Below are 18,067 nucleotides of genomic sequence, written 5' to 3'. Positions count from 1 at the left end.
ACCACTACAGGGCAATGTGCAGCTGTTGAATACAACAATTTAGGCTTTAAAAGTGATAATTAAAGGGATTCCACTAAGAATTTATCATTCTTTCTTTTCCAAGAAACTGGAGAACTAGACCTCCAATAGCCAAAACAATCTTAAGAAAGAACATGGAGGTATTACAGTTATGATTTCAAGCTATAATACAAAATTAAGTAATTAAAAGTGTATGGACTGCTGTAAAAACAGACTCATAGACAAATTGAATGAAATTAAAAGCCCAGACATAAACCCATTAATATATGGTCAACTAATCTTTGATAAGGGAGCCAAGAATTCACACTGGGCAAAGGACAGTCTCTTCAATAAATGGTGTTGGGAAAACTGAATATCCACAAGCAAATAAATGAAATGGGACCCTTATCTTATACCATATACAAAAATTGATTTGAAATGGATTAAAGACAAATGTAAAGATGTGAAACTGTAAAACTCCTAGAAGAAAACATAGGGAAAGAGCTTCTTTACATTGGTCTTGGCAAAGATTTTTTGGGTAGGACGTAAAAAGCACAGGCAACAAAAGCAAAATTAAACAAGTGGGACTACATCAAACTAACAAGCTTCTCACAGCAAAGAGAGCAATTAACAAAATTAAAATGACAACCTATGGAATGGGATAAAATATTTGTAAAACATAAATCAGATAAGGGGTTAATATCCAAAATGTAAAAGAAACTCATACAATTCAATGGCAAAAAAAAAAAAAAAAAAAAAAAAAAAAGCAGATAACCCAATTACAAATGAGCAAAGACCTAAATAAAAATTTTTCCAAAGAAGACATACAAAAAGCAGTCCCTCTGAGAACTGGAACAAGACAAGGATGCCCACTCTCACCACTCCTCTTCAACATAGTACTGGAAGTCCTAGCCAGAGAAATCAGACAAGAGAAAGAAATAAAGGACATCCCAATCCATAAAGAAGTCAAATGGTCACTGTTTGCTAATAATGTGATAGTTTACCTTGAAAACCCTAAAGACTCCTCCAGAAAGCTCCTAGAACTGATAAAAGAATTCAGCAAAGTTTCCAGATACAAGATTGATGTACACAAATCAGTAGCTCTTCTATATACCAACAGCGACCAAGTGGAGAATCAAATCAAGAACTCAACCCCTTTTACAATAGCTGCAGAAAAAAAAAGACAAAACAAAAACAAAACAACAACAACTTAGGAATAGACTAACCAAGTAGTCAAAAGACCACTGCAAGAAAAACTACAAAACACTGCTGAAAGAAATCATAGACGACACGAACAAAAGGAAACACATCCCATGCTCATGGATGGGTAGAATCAAGATTGTGAAAATGACCATACTGCCAAAAGCAATCTACAAATTCAACGCAATCCCCATAAAAATACCACTGCCATTCTTCACAGAATTAGAAAAAAAAAATTCTAAAATTCATATGGAACCAAAAAAGAGCCCGCATAGCCAAAGCAAGACTAAGCCAAAAGAGCAAATCTGGAGGCATCACACTATCTGATTTCAACCTATACTATAAGGCCATAGTCACCAAAACAGCATGGTACTGGTATAAAAATAGGCACATTGACCAATGGAACAGAATAGAGAATCCAGAAATAAACCCAAATGCTTACAGCCAACTGATCTTTGACAAAGCAAATAAAAACATAAAGTGGGGAAAGGATACCCTTTTCAACAAATGGTGCTCGGATAATTGACTAGCCACATGTAGGAGAATGAAACTGGATCCCCATCTCTTACCTTATACAAAAATCAACACCAGATGGATTAAGGACTTAAATCTAAGACCTGAAACTGTAAAAATTCTAGAAAATAACATTGGAAAAACCCTTCTAGACATTGGCTTAGGCAAAGATTTCATGACCAAGAACCCAAAAGCAAATGCAATAAAAACAAAGATAAATAGCTGGGACTTAATTAAACCAAAGAGTTTTTGCATGACAAAAGGAACAGTCAGCAGAGTAAACAGACAACCCACAGAATGGGAGAAAATCTTCACAATCTATACATCTGACAAAGAACTAATATGCAGAATCTACAACAAACTCAAACAAATCAGTAAGAAAAAAACAAACAATCCCATCAAAAAGTGGGCCAAGGACATGAATAGACAGTTCTCAAAAGAAGATACACAAATGGCCAACAAACATATGAAAAAATGTTCAACATCACTAATGATTAGAGAAATGCAAATCAAAATTACAATGCAATACCACCTTACTCCTGCAAGAATGACGGTAATCAAAAAGTCAAAAAACAGTAGATGTTGGCATGGATGTGGTGATCAGGGAACACTTCTACACTGCTGGTGGGAATGTAAAGTAGTACAGCCACTAGGGAAAACAGCATGGAGATTCCTTAAAGAACTAAAAGTAGAACTACCATTTGATCCAGCAATCCACACTACTGGGTATCTACCCAGATGAAAAGAAGTCATTATTTGAAAAAGAAACTGGCACACATATGTTTATAGCAGCATAATTCACAATTGCAAAATCGTGGAACCAACCCAAATGCCCATCAATCAACGAGTGAATAAACTGTGATATATATATGAATATATATCATATATATGACATTTATATATATGAATATATATCATATATATGACATTTATATATATGAATATATATCATATATATGACATACATATATGTGATAGAATACTACTCAGCCATAAAAAGAAATGAATTAACAGCATTTGCAATGACCTGGATGAGACTAGAGAATATTCTTCTTTTTTTTTTCATATATTTTAAGTTCTAGGGTACATGTGCACAACGTGCAGGTTTGTTACAGATGTATACATGTACCATGTTGGTGTGCTACACCCATTAACTCATCATTTACATTAGGTATATCTCCTAATGCTATCCCTCCCCCGCCCCCCCTTCCCCACAATAGGCCCCAGTGTGTGATGTTTCCCTTCCTGTGTCCAAGTGATCTCATTGTTCAATTCCCACCTATGAGTGAGAACATGCAGTGTTTGGTTTTCTGTTCTTGCGATAGGTTGCTGAGAATGATGATTTCCAGCTGCATCCATGTCCCTACAAAGGACATGAACTCATCCTTTTTTATGGCTGCATAGTAGTCCATGGTGTATATGTGCCACATTTTCTTAATCCAGTCTGTCACTAATGGACATTTGGGTTGATTCCAAGTCTTTACTATTGTGAATAGTGCTGCAATAAACATACGTGTGCATATGTCTTTATAGCAGAATGATTTATAATCCTTTGGGTATATACCCAGTAATGGGATGGCTGGGTCAAATGGTATTTCTAGTTCTGGATCCTTGAGGAATCGCCACTGTCTTCCACAATGATTGAACTAGTTTACAGTCCCACCAACAGTGTAAAAGTGTTCCTATTTCGATTGGAGAATATTATTCTAAGTGAAGTAACTCAGGAATAGAAAACCAAACATTGTATGTTCTGTTATATGTGGGAGCTAAGCTATGAGGACACAAAGGCATAAGAATGATACGATGGACTTCGGGGACTTGGGGGAAAGAGTGGGAGGGGGGTAGGGATAAAGGCTACAAATATGTTTCAGGGTATACTGCTCAGATGATGGGTGCACCGGTCTCACAAATTACTGCTAAAGAATTTACTCTGTAACCAAATACCACCTGTACCCCAATAACTTATGGGAAAAAAAGACATAAATGGTGAATAGGAACATGAAAAATGCTCAATATTATCAATATAATAATATTAATTATCAAGGAAATGCAAATTAAAATCACAGTGAGACATTGCCTCACACCTGTTAGGATGAGTATTATCAAAAAGATGAAAGATAATAAGAGTTGGTGAGAGTATGGAAAAAAGGAAACCCTTGGATGCATGTAAACCCTTGGCATGAATGTAAATTGGCATGAAACCAACCACATGGAAAACAGTATGGAGATTTCTAAAAAACTAAAAATAGAACTACCATATGATTCAGTAATCCTCTTTATGGTTATTTATCCAAAGAAAATAAAAGCAGGATAGCAAAGAGATCTCTTTACTCCCATGTTCATTGCTGCGTATTCACAATAGTCAAGATACGGAATCAACCTAAGTGTCCTCTGATAGATGAATTGATACAGAAAATATAATATCAGATATTGAAGAGTTCCAAAATTCAAAGCTGTCAAATTGTCAAATTTCTTAAGAATTTACAATTCAATATGTAGCTAATAGGAGTCTCATAACGAATGGAGAAAACATGAAGAGAAAAATTATCCAATCAATAGTGTAGTATAATTTCTCAGAGATAAATGGCTGGAGCCTTTAGATTGGAAACGTGTGAGTGCCCAGTATATTTGAATTAAAAAAAAATACCAGAGACATTTTTATAAAATTCCAGTTTACCAGAAATAAAGATAAATCTTAAAGGCTTCGACAGAAAGAATCCAGGTGACAAAGGCTAGAGAATCAGACCACCATCATGTTTTCATCAGTCATAATGGATGCCACAAAACAATGTAAGTTATGTGTTCAATTTTTTTTAAGAGAAAATGACTTGTGACCTAGAGATATGGCTGAAGTAGTAATTGCTGATGACTCTTTTCACGGTGCTAGTTTCTTTCTTTCTTTCCTTTCTTTCTTTCTCTCTCTCTCTCTCACACTCTTCTGTCCCCCTCCCCCCTCCCTCCCTACTTCTTCCTTTCTTTCCTTTCCTTTCCTTTCATTTCTTTTTCTTTTCCTTTTTCCTTTCTTTCCTATTCCTTCCCCCCTCCTTTCTTTTCTTTCTTTTCTTTTCTTTCTTTCCCTAATCTACATTGCATGACTTTTAAAAATAAGAGCATACCATTTTTGTAAAACTATAAAAGCATTTGAAATTGATCATATATTCACTTCATGAAGAAAATCTCCTTAAGCTCTGAAAGTTAGAAACTGTATGGGCCAATGCTGCAAGACTTTATGTTACAAACATAAGAATGGGACAAAAGATGTTTAACACAGTTAGATGAACTCATACTTTACCTTGCACCTACACAAAATGGATCATAAATATAAATGTAAGGCTAAAACTATAAAACCCTTAGAAGAAAACACTCATTTTTGGTTAGGAAAAGTTTTTTTTCTTTTTAGATGCAACACTAAAACCATGGCCCACAAAATAGAAAAAAATGATAAATTGGACTCGATCAAAACTAAAACCTCTTGCTCTTCAAAAGATACCATTAAGAAAAATAAGACAAACCATATACTGAGAGAATATATTTGCAAATCATACATTTTACACTCAATACTGTTTATAAAATACTTCTAAAGATATTGTATGAAGTCCGTATGAAGAAAAAACTTTACTAAATATTCAGAGAAGCAGAAAGAAAACATGTTTCTAATGATAAGACAATAGTTTAAGGAAGTATTCATAAATTAATCTGTAAATTCAGTGTTTCAACTCAAAATGCCAAGAGAAATTCTGGAAGGAATTTGACAAGTATATATCAAAGTTCCTCTGAAAGTGTAAATAATTAAAATTAGCTAATACATTTTTGAAAAAAAAATAAGTGGATAGATTACAAAAGATTTTGTGTTTTACATCTGAGCTATCTGAAGTAATTAAAGATTTGTCTTATACCTCCTTTACTGCTATAATTTGATGTGTTGGCATTGCCTACCTCTGCTGAAGTTAAAAGCTGCTGCTTGCTGCTGCTGCTGCCTCTGCCATCTATCAAAGGCATTGATACTGTTGCTAGTGCTTCTTGATTACAGCCCCATGGCTGTGGTAACCCATTAGCAAAAGAGCCAGGTTCTGCACAAAAGGTGCTCTCACTTTATAGCTAAAGTCACAGGTGACTGAATTCACTCTCATCATTTTCAGATGGTCATTATTGCTCTTTTACAACAGCCCTGTCTTTGTAGGACTTAGCAGCTGGGACTGTGCTATTAATATAGTGAGAAGCACTCATCAACCTCTCATACTAGCCCACTGTCTTTGAATCACTTTCACACACTTTGATAATCTTCAGCTAGGAGGTGTCTTTCCCTGCAGGCTCTTCCATCCTGCTAGTCCTGCCTTATCTTGAGTGGCCCATGCCTCGATGGTAGCAAGAACTCAGTTTCTACATCAAGCAAGTTTATGTTTTGTTTCCAACAAGCCATTTGATTGTCTCCTTCTCTCTTCTTGCAACTCCTATTTCCAACCTAAGTCTGTGTCATTCTTTTGAATATAATTGGGTTTCTGAAGTTGGCCTTTTCCACAGCTAAGAGAAATGTAGATTCTGTTGCTGAAAAACAAATTAAGACCTGGAATGGTAGTCCAGCTTTTGCTTTCTTAGAACCACAGTTTTACTATGCATGCTTAGGAGTTGGTTCACTAAACTCCTGTTATTCATCAATAGAGACAAATTGATGGAGTTGATTAATTTGTTTCTGTAATTGGAATGCCATAATTAACTATTTGCACTTTCTAAATTTTCTGTGCACTTTATATTTTCAACAAAACTCCTTATCACACTATTGGCAATAATTGTGTTTGGACTATTGTGCTTCTCTAATAGTATATACATGTAACTAGATCAAAATTTAGTGTGATCATCTCTAACTGATGGCAAATCTCTATTTTAAAATTCCTTCAAATCCACATAGGAAGATATCTTTCCATTTTTTCATCAGGACCCCCTCCCACACTAGGGGAAAAAAAGAGGAATTTTCAGTGGCTTAGAGACAAAGAAAAACAATTTGATGATATAAAAATAAAGGCTAAAACAAAATAAAGAATAAAAATTAGACAAAATGGAGGATTTAAGGCTGAGGGACATTTACAAACATGCATAGTAAACAGCCCCTTTACAAGAGCAAAAGATGGATTGTAAATATAGACTATATCAAAATATAGATATAGTTTGATCCAGCAATAAAACTTAGATTATTCATAGAAGCATGTTTTTGAATGGACTTTTAAAGTAATATACCTTATTTATTTATTTATTTGAACATGTGAAAAGGTAATACACATGCATGTGCAGTACAGTACAAAAGCGTAAACAGTGAACAATGTTTTCAAGTCTTCCCCTTCTCTAGCTCCCATCCTCTAATTTCCATCCCCAGAATCTACAGTTGTTACTGCTTTCCTGTGCATTCTCCTAGCAATAGAATATGCAGATATAAGAATGTTAATGATACTCTTTTGTGAGCAGTTTTAGCCTCTAAGGTATATATATAGGAATTGGTTCTATGTTTTCCTGTAACTGCTGCCACTGTGCTCTGTTCTTCTCTGCCAACTCCCTTGCCCTATCTTTCCCTGATAGATGGCTGTCTCCCTTATGGACTATTCTAAGTCTGATTTCATTAATTCTCCATCTCGTTTTGGTTATTAATACAGTCTCATCATTATTGTTAGTACTAAATCCTGTTTATTTAAAATCTTCAACTTTATTGTTTGTTCAAAAGTCTTCCTTGATACCCAGAGCAGGCAAGGATTTTGGTTTTAGGGTAAACACAGTATAGCTTAGTGCTTAGACCAGCAACTCTGCAGCCACTTGCTAGCTATGTGACTATGAGCCGGTGACTTTCTGCCTATGTTTCCCCATTTTCAAGGTAGTACTTACCCCACAGGGCTGTTGTGGGGATTAAATGAGTTATTCATTTAAAGCACTTAGAGTCTGCCTAACATGTCATTGGTACTATGTAAGTTTTAGCTATTTTTACTATCATTGGAATGGGGAAGGGATTTCCCTCTCTCACACCTCTCAGTACTCTGTTCCCTTTCTCATATTCCCTGTCTTTGTATCTCTGGAGTTGTGGGTGGCTGAGGAATTAGGGGAAATATGTTTCCTTTTTGGTCCATCCATGCAATAATTTATTGTCCCCTTCCCGTTGGTGATTCGTTCTGGCATAGCAGGTGGTGCCCCCAACAGCCCTGCTGATGAAGAACTCAATCTACTAGGGGAGTGTCACTTTCAAGGTCCAGCTACATGTTCTGGAAGATCCCCACTGTGCTGTGTTTTGGTTTTTTGTTTTTGAATTTTGAAGCACCAGCCCACTTGACCCAGGTGCAGGAGTTCCCAACAGCCATCAGCCCTCAAGTATACACTGCAACTCAGATGTCTGTTATTACTTATAATGAGTATCTTTGTGTTTCATCATCTATAATTTTGATAGAGCAACACCACTCTCCTGATTAAATAAGTCACCAAGGTTTTGAACTTTTTAGCAAAGCTTAAAGGAACTTTCATGACTAAGTCTGTGCTTACCCCTCTATCCACAACTCCTATCATTTCCTCTTGACCAGTCTTCATTCTAGATACACCTTTTGTCTTAGATGGATGCTACAGGGTGCTGTTTAGACCACCCCTCTCCATTTCAGTATTGAAATACTCTTTCCACAACTTGTGGAAGTGTTGGCAGCTGAGAGCTCTTAGATAAGTATTCTTGAGAATTCTCTTAGCCAAAGAGCCTTCCTACCTAAGATCACATCCCCTCTCTGGGAGCAACCTACATCTAATGACTAGTTGACATGGGGAAAAAAAGACCAAACCTCCTTGCCTCAAAGAGGGTCAACTTTGAAAGGTCATCCCAGTTACAGAGCACCCTGCAGAAGTACCTGAGACCTATTTTGCAAGTGCATTGCAGTTCAACACCTCCTTGTACTTAATCCTGCTTCCTTCACTTTGCCTCTACTACTAATCCCCAAGTATTGATCCAAAGAGCACATCCACTGTTACTTTAGAGTCTACTTCCTGGGGAACCATAGCTAAAATCTATAATTCTACAAATGTATGTTGCTTTTTCTTTCTCCATGCCTTTACAGGTGCTGTTTCCTCTTCTTGGAATGTACTTCACCTTCATCTAGGCATTCTACTCATCCTTCAAAGTCCAGCTCAAATCTTCTCTGGCCCAAAGTCATATTTGAATGTCCCTCCAAATGTACTTCTATCATTTCCTGAATATTGTAACTTCTTCATAACTTGTAGCAGTTTCTAACTACTGAAGTTTTTGTAAATCTCTCCCATTGGACTATAAGGAATTTGGGGCTAGTGTTTGAGTTTTATTCTACTTTGTTTCTCAAAAAGATAGCATAATATTTAATGCATAGCAGATTATCAATAAATATTTATTGAATGAATGAATGAGTGATTGAGTGTAATTCTAAACTGCCTCTTTCTGACTCTATGAACTATACAAATGGGAAAGGATTAAATGACCCTGTGTAATAGAATATGATTTTATTAACAACTCTCCTCATGTCTTGGCTGGAAAAGTCAATTTGTCCACCAAATGTTATCAATGTTTTGCTTTAATTATCAGCAACTTTGACCTATGGATTATGAAGGAAGTCTATAAAAGTTTTAATATCCACACTGAAGTATTTCTTTTCTAAAGGTAGAAGATTACATATTTTCTTATGGTAGCCCTCCCCTATTTCTTCTGTATTAATTTGGATGTGGATTAAAATGATGGTAGGGTCTATTAGAGGTTCAGAATTTTAATACGATTTTGAAAAATGACTGAGTGAATATCCACTAAGACAATACCATGCTACACACTGCAGAGAACACAAAGATGAATAGTCACAATCTCTGCTCTCAAAAGATCAAAGACAAGAAATTTGCAAAAGATCTAGAAAACAATAAGATAAATGGAAAAGGAAAGACGCAAACTAGAATGGCTCTCAAATAAGGAAATAATATCATTCAATAGAGACTAGGTAGAAAGGGCTTCAGTTTGACCGGAAGGGTTTCCACAGTGATGATGGAAGGTAAAATATGAGTGAGGAGACTATCCTAGAGACCAGTCAGTTGTTGGAGGATGGGTGGGATAAATAGTAGCATGGGTAAAGAGTTTCATCCTTTTAAATTAGTACTGAAGGTCATTTTCAGGAGCATGAGAGAGTGAAGAAGAAATGACGCTGCAGGGACATACAGGTAAAAACAATTTTTAACCAAATTGCCTTTTTTTCCCTTTCTACCCCAACACATGTACTTTAAACATTACTTGTAACATCCTTGTAATGGAAACAGTTAAAAAGTTATTTTTTCTAAGAGATTTCAATTACATTGATATCCTTATAGAATATCACTTACCATGTGGTGCCATTTCACACTGTATTGCAGAATCTGGAGACTACTCACTAGCCAGAAAGAAGGAGATTAGTTAAAAAGGAATGAACATAGCCTCTTATCATCTTAGTGGAGCCTGATTTCCAAATCTGAAGCTACTATGACCTTAATGTCAAAGCCCAACAAGGACATCCACACACACACTAAAACTACAGACAAATTTACTGTGAGTATTACTGGACAACACTTAACACAAAGATTAGCAGGCAGAATATGGCAGCACATTAAAAGAATGAAACACTATGCCCTAGTAGTATTTATTACATAGAGGATGGTTCAATAAAAGAGAATCTATAATACAATTCTCAACATTAATTGCTAAAGAAGAAATTCTACACAATAATTTTTGAGTTCCAAATTTATAAGATTTTAAATATAAACTTGATAACATTTTTAAATAAAATGACTATGTAGTTCCTGTCTTAATGTGACAGATAAAAAAGAGGGTACCAGGTATAATTAGAAAATAAATAGAGCATTCTTATTAAGGTAAAGAATAAAACAAAGATTACCATTACTACCACCATCATTTACCATTTCTGGAAGTACCATCAAATATTATTTTTAAATAGAAATAAATGCATATATTAAAATTGGAAAGAAAAATATAATTTTGTTTGAATTATAACTTCTTGGGAAAAAGTATGAGGGGCTTTTAAATTTTCAATGTTATCAAAATAATTTAATTATAAGTAGAGTTATCAGTTACTGAAATGATTGATAAAATTGCCTTATGAAATTTTTAGAACCTGTTATGTTTTCCTTTGCTTGCTTGGAGGAGGTAGCACTTTGATAATTATTTTATGTCTTCTATTTTAATTGGTATATTTAGATTTTCTAGATCTTCTTTGATTCTTTTTTTAAAAATAAACTTTTTATTTCAGAGCTATAGGAAAGTTACAAAGACAGTAATTTCTCATGTATCCTTCAACCAGTTCCCCCCAGTGTTAACCAAAATCTTACATAATCATGGCACATTTTTCAAAACTAAGAAATTAACATTATTACAATTACATTAACTAAAATTCAGACTTTATTTGGATTTCACCTATTTTTCCACTAATATCCTTTTCTTGTTATAGGATCCAGTCCAGGATTCCATGCTGCATTTAGTCAGCATATCTCCCTAGTTTCCTCTGATCTCTAAAAGTTTAGCAATCTTTCCTTGTTTATGACCTTGACAGTTTTGAAGAGTACTGGTTAGGTATTTTGTAAAATGTACCTCTATTTGTATTTATCTGACTTTTTTCCCACATAATTAGACTGGGAATATAGCTTTGAGGAAAAAATATTACAGAGTGAATGCCTGCCTGTCTCATCATGAAAAAAATATACAAGATTTGAATTTATTTATTAGTACTACTATTTTTCTCTTCCTGAATTCAAATATTCAACTTCATCTTTATATGGGTCATTTTCTTTCTGCCATCCTTAGATTTATTTTGTTTTATTTGTATAACTTCTTGCTTTCAATACTTGATTTCATTATTCTCATTTTTTTCTGGTTTATTTTTCTAAGTATTAAAGGCTGTAAATTTTTCTCTGTGACCCCTTTGGCTGTATACTATAGAGTTTGATATGTAGTATTATCAATACTTTGTAGTTTCCTATTAATTTCCTCTTTGACCCAACAATTGTTTAAAATAGAAAGTTTACTTGACAAGTGATAGGTTGTTTTTCGCTTGTTTCATAAATTCATTGTTAGTTTATAATTTTTTGCACTGTAATCAGAGAATATGTCTTCTATTTCTACTTTTTGGAATTTATACAGAAATTTCTAGCCTAATACATGGTTACGTTTGTGAATGTTCTATGGTCATTAGGGAAAAAAAGGTACATTTTTTGTTATCATGGATACAGAATAATGTAAAGTTTTCTCTCTGTCATCTGCCACTCATACACACACATACACAAAAATGCCTCCTCCTATCTCTATCTATTATGTCCTAAAGACTTACTTGCTTTTGGATTCTTTGCCGACATGCTGACAGAGGTGAATTAAAGTCTTCTACTACTAATGCTGCAAAAGAGTATCATGTATTAATACATAAACCAGAAACTTTCCTACAGTTTTTTTTTGCTCTATCAATTTAGATGGTACTATGATATATAGTATATGGATTGTGTTAATTTTCTATAGCGATACATCAATTTATCAAAATTTAATGGCTTAAAAATACCTAGTTATTATAGTGTCTTAGGTCAGAAGGTTCAGTCTCAGTTTAGCTGTAGTCTGCTCAGGGTCTCACACAGATGGACTCAGGATGTCAACTGGGAGTGCTATCTCATTTGAGGCTCAGAGTTCTCTTTCAAGGTCAGTTAGATTGTTGGGAAAATTCAATTGTTTGAGGCTGTCAGATTAAAGACCCTATTACTTTGTTGGCTGTGGCTGAGGGCAATACTCAGCATCTAGAAGCCGTGTATGGTTTCTTGCCATATGACCTGTTCCAGAGGCCATCTCATGCTACCAGTCTCCAACTTCTGTCTCCAACCTCCAGACCCAGACTTAAAAGGGTCATGTGATTAGGACAGGCCACTCAAATACTCTTCCTTTTAACTCAAAGATAACTGATTAGTAACCTTAATTATAGCTGTACAATTCCTTCTTCCACATTATATAACATAATCATGAGAATGATTTCCCATCATATTCAGAGCTTCATCCCATACCCTTCCTTAATATTTCAGCTTCAAGTGGAGGGATTGATATAAGACATGGATACTAGGGGACACGAATATTGGGAGCCATCTTAAAATTCTTCTTACTACATAGATTTTCATAATTATTTTATCATCATAATGGATTATGAACTTTTTCATAATGTGATACATTTAAAAAATCACCTTTACTGCCTTAAAGCTTATTTTAAAGCTTGAAATTCAAGTTTGTCTGAATTATGATCCCAACACCTACTTTGTGGTTGTTTACACTTTTTTGGTATTCCTTTCTTCCATCTTTTTATTTGCAACCTTTTTGAGATACTTTGTTTTATAAATGCCTCTAGTATGTAACATATTGCTGGACTCTGTTAGTGATTTAACTATATTTCTTTCTCTTTCTACGTAAGTTCAATCTCTTGTCATTTATTCCATAACAGATTTTGTCACTGTATTTTATATGTGCTTTTATTGTTGTTGTCGTTACCTTGAAATATCTTATTATTTGATGTTTTTCTCCTCACTTTGTATGTGTGTGATGTGGTGTTTTTGTGTATTTTTTTAATATGAAAGGTTTATATTCCTGTGGTGATGATGTTTAGGATTACAATAACTTCTTATATTTATTCCTCAAAACTTTAGACAGAATCTGTTGATTTCCAACTATGAGCAAAGATGAAATTGGTTCATTTCTATTTTCTCTGTCACTCCTCTTAAAATTTTAGTTGATTTTATTAGTGAAACCTTTATGCATTTGTGTTTATATTGCTTATTTACTTTAATAACCCCTAGGTTTTAAAAATGAAATCAATGTGTTTATTAACTTTCTCCTTATCTTTTTTGTTATAATTGTTATTAGCAATATCACTTTTATACTTTCAAGATGTATAATATTTACATTCAGTTATGTAACAATAATCCTACTTCCTTTATGTCTTAGCCCTTCATGTAACAGATTCTGTGCATACTGCCAGACTTTCCCCATTCATTTCTTGTTGAGCTAAAGTTCATTTTCTTTGACTTTATTTAAGAGAGACTCATGAGAATCACATTCCTTGTTTTTTTTTCACATTAAAACTGTTACACTGAGTTAAAGTTTGGCTGCATATAATATTCTTGAGCTATAATGTTTTCATAAGCGTTTTACAGACATTGTTCCATTGTCATCTAGCACTGTTGTGGAAAAGGCTAAGGTTAGCTACTTTTTTTGTCTCCTATATAGATCAAATGAACCTTTTTCTCCCTCTCTGGATTTCCAAAGGATTCCTTGTTTATTTTTGAAATTAAGTAACTTTACAAGGAAAGAGCTCATCATTGACTGACTTAATTTTTCTAGGGACATAGTCTGCTTTTGAATCTATATGTTCATAAAACATTTTATTAAATTTTATTTACGTATTTCCTTCTCCTCTGTTATTTTGGTTCTCTTCTTTAGTGATACCAGTTATGCTTATATTTTGTCTCATTTCTGAAGTCTTTCTAGCTTACCTCAGTCTGGTCCTTAATTCTCCTTAGCACGTTTTTACCAATATTCATTTTCTTTGCACTGTTTCCAACATTGCTTTTGGCCTTTTCAGAGTATTTTTAACATTCCATTTTTTTCCTGAGCTTCCCTATGTCTTTCCTAAATTCTTATATATCTACTTTGAGATCACATTTTATAGATAAAATCACTCCATTAAATTAAAACAGTTTTTCATCTGCCATTTGATATCTTTCCAGTTTTAATTGTCATTGATTATTTTTTACTTTTCTACTTTTTTCTTGTAAAATATTTGTTTAGAACCTGTATTGATTCTTTTAAAATTATTGCCTATTAGAATAAATTGGGCTACTTCCAAATCAAATATTTTCAGGACTTTCACCTTGAGGAATGTTCCTCTTGATCCAGCATAGTATGTATAAATTTGCTCTTTTAGCTTTACTTTTCCCCAACTATTTCACCCTGGCAGCATTAGAGCTTCTGCAGAATTGGCCTCCTTTACCCTGGCCCACCTGCAGGCAACAACAGCTTGTTTGTGTGATTTCTTGTTTAGTTCAGCTTCACCAGCTTATCCTTGGTTCAAAACCAGAACCAAAGAAGGTTTACTTAGTGTATGCATTCCATTCCCCTTTCTCTGTCTAAGCTACTCACCTTGCTTTCCTCACATCCCTATCACCCAGGAAAAGCATCGGTCATCTATCCAGGGAGGTATCTCTGGGTCCAAACATGTGAACAAAAGCCCTATTCCAGGCGTGTCATATTTCCATACAATTCAGCTGTTACTCCATAACTGGAGTGCTTTCCTTGCTGTTTTTGAATATCCCATATTTTAGTAAATGTATGTTACTGGCCTCTACCCTATCAGAGACTTTGCTTTAACAAAAGTTTCTTAAAATTTATCACAGGATTAAAGACATACAGAAAGAAACTTTAGGAAAGATCTAAAATTTTACCCTTGATAAAATTATTGGTATTCATCCCCCCCCCAACTTTGTGTATGTGTGTGTGTTTGTGTGTGTGTGTCTACTCTACATTGCTGGAGGAAACTGTAATTGCCTCCCCTGAGGCAGTTGCCAAGCAAGATAATGCTGAGTCTTCTCAGGGGACCCACTCCCACCACTCTTCTTTGCTTCTAGACCCGTAACTAGACTCAAGTTCCAGAGGGTCCCTAAAGTCAAGGTACAAGGTGTTACCCATGAGGAAATGTGCTATATTCCAAAAGAATGACTGAGTTTTCTTCTTTCTACAAGCAGAAATCCAGGGAACCTGTGCAGAAATAAATAATAAAGCTGTGGGATAATGGAGGAAGACACAAAAAGTTGAATTAGGCCATGTTTATTGATATGGGCTCACTAAGCAGAGATTCTGCATTTAATGGTGCAGCTCAGGGAATTAGAAGTGGCTCTAACTACTTGTTTTGTTGATTGGCTAAAACATGGACCAAAAAGTGGCCCATGAGGAGAAAGTTAGAAATGCCAGACCTGTAGAGCTTAAGGCAGAAAAGGGATTCAAAGGCTTAGGGAGATTGGAATGTTAGAGTGAATTTGTCATTTACAACCTAGTCCCTCATGCTGGGAGTGTCCAGAAGGCACATCTTTCACCACTACAGCAAGCAATTTGTGAGGGAAGTCCCAGCATCCTTGAGGAGCTCTGTGTTTGCTCTTTTCTGTAGATCAGACCCTACTATGGTGGAAACTGCAGCCATTGAATGGAGAAATATAAATGTGATGAGGATAATTGGATTTCAGAGTGGCAGGGGCAAAAGGGCAAGCTCAACAGCCAATGGAAAGATGAGTGTGGTTGACTTAATGAATAACAAAAACTCAAAGCAGCAGTCAAAATAGTCTGCCTCTTGTGAACCTATGGTATTGGCTAGTTGATCATGGTGTTCCTAGAAGTTAAACAGATAGGAGGCCTATTAAATTCTTATTTGATTTGTGTAAGCATAAAAGTTCTAGGTCAAGTAAACAAAAATCTAACCTAAATAAAAAATTAAGTCATGATTCCTCAATCATTTCCCAGACTTAAGCTGGCTTATAAAGCCCAGAATTCCTTGAGTGAAGGGGAGGCAGGGTCCCTTTGAAGAAGGACCTTAGTATACTACCAAAATTTATACTGTGAATCTTTCTCCCGGACTGCCACAAAGGGACCTATGGCCTTTTCCAGGATAAGTGTGCCTTGGGGAAAGGAGATAATCAGAACTTTTGGGAAGTACTAGACAATGGTTCTGAACTGACAATAATTCCAGGAAACCCAAAATGTCATTCTGGCCGTCCAGTCAGAATAGGGAATTAGGGAGGTCAGCAGTTCAATGGAGTGTAGCTCAGGTCCTTCTAACAGTGGGTCCAGTGTGTCCCCAAATCCATCCTCGGTTAGTACAGAGTTATTTGTTATAACTGAGGTTATTTCCTCAGTTCTGGAATGCATAATTGGAATAGACATGCTGAGTAGCTAGTGGAATCCCCATGCTGCTTGCTGGAGCTGTAAAGTGAGGGATATTATGGTGAGAAAAGCCACATGGAAGCCACAAGAACTGCCTCTACCTAGGAACATAGTAAGCTGGAATCTATACTGCATTCCCGGAGGGATTGCGGAGATTAGTGCCATCATCAAGGACTTGAATGATTCAGAGGTGGTCATTCCCACCACATCCCTATTTAAATTATCTATTTGGACTGTGAAGAAGATAGATCTTAGAGACTGACAGTGGATTACTGTAAACTTAACCAGGTGGTAACTCCAAATACAGTTTCTGTCCCAGGTGTGATTTCATTGCTTGAGCAAATTGACATATTCCCTGGTACCTGGTATGCAGCTATCAATCTGGCAAATGCTTTTTTTCTCCATCCCTTTCAGTAAGGTGCACATGAAGTAGTTTGTCTTCAGCTGGCAAGACCAGCAATACACCTTCACTGTTCTACCACAGGGGCATGTCAACTCTCCAGCTCTATGTTATAATTTAGTTTTCAGGAGTCTTGATCACTTGCCCATCCATAAACATCACACTGGTTCATTATATTGATGATATTGTGCTTACTGGACTTTCTGAACAAGAAGTAGCAATACTCTAAACTTATGGCAGGACCCCTGTGTGCCAGAGGGTGGGAAATAAATCTGACAAAAATTCAGGGGCCTTCTATCTCAGTGAAATTTCTTGGAGTCCAGTAGTGTGGAGCATGTTGAGAAATCCCTTCTAAGGTTAAAGGTAACTTGTTGTATCTGGCACCTCCTAAAACCAAAAAAGAAGCAGAATGCCCAATGGACCTCTACAGATTTTGGGCAACATATTTCTCATCTGGGTGTGTTACTCCAGCACATTCACCAAGTGTTCTAAAAAGCTGCTAATTTAAATGGAGCCCATAATAAAAGAAGACTCTGAAACAGGTCCAGGCTGCTGTACAATCTGCTCTGGTACTTGGACAATAGGATCCAGCAGATCCAATGGTGCTTGATGTATCAGTGGCAGATAATGATGCTTTTTAGAGCCTTTGGCAGTGAATTGAAGTGCAAGCCCCCAGGATTTTGGAGCAAAGCCTTACTCTCCTCTGCAGATAATTAGTCATCTTTTGAGAGACAGCCTTTGACATGCTACTAGGCCTTAGTAGAGACTGAATGCTTGACCATGTGGCACCAAGTTACCATGTGACCTGAGCTGCTTATCATGAACTTGGTGTTATCCAACCCACCAAGCCATAAAGTTGGGTGTGCACAGAAGTATTCCATCATCAAATGGAAGTGATATACATGTGATCAGGCATGAGCAGGTCTTGAAGGCACAAGTAAATTACATAAAGAAGTGGTCAAAAGCCCATGATCCTTCCTCCTGCTACCCTGCCT

The 18,067-nt window shown here is 35.7% G+C and overlaps 1 protein-coding gene across 4 annotated transcripts in view; it reads right to left on the bottom strand.

Moving 5' to 3' along the window:
- The window catches only part of LOC105484396 (maestro heat like repeat family member 9), a 131,756-nt gene that overhangs the window by 110,213 nt on the left and 3,476 nt on the right, over positions 1-18,067 (bottom strand). For 3 of the 4 annotated variants that reach the window (XR_011611043.1, XM_071075536.1, XM_024793643.2), the window contains exons 2-3: positions 12,048-12,109; positions 10,054-10,100 (exon numbers count right to left, since the gene is read on the bottom strand). Coding sequence is in view for 3 of the 4 variants with exons in the window: in XM_071075536.1 (XP_070931637.1) it covers positions 10,054-10,100; positions 12,048-12,072 (72 nt within the window). In the remaining variant the exon portion in view is untranslated. Of the gene's footprint in view, positions 1-10,053; positions 10,101-12,047; positions 12,110-15,423; positions 15,481-18,067 lie in introns of those variants that run through there. The other variant, XM_071075540.1, reaches the window with a different exon arrangement.

This window comes from Macaca nemestrina, chromosome 1, assembly GCF_043159975.1.
Source record: "Macaca nemestrina isolate mMacNem1 chromosome 1, mMacNem.hap1, whole genome shotgun sequence".
NCBI lineage: Eukaryota > Metazoa > Chordata > Mammalia > Primates > Cercopithecidae > Macaca > Macaca nemestrina.
Note: the sequence above shows the minus strand (reverse complement) of the source record. Positions and strands in the feature narration are given on the sequence as shown.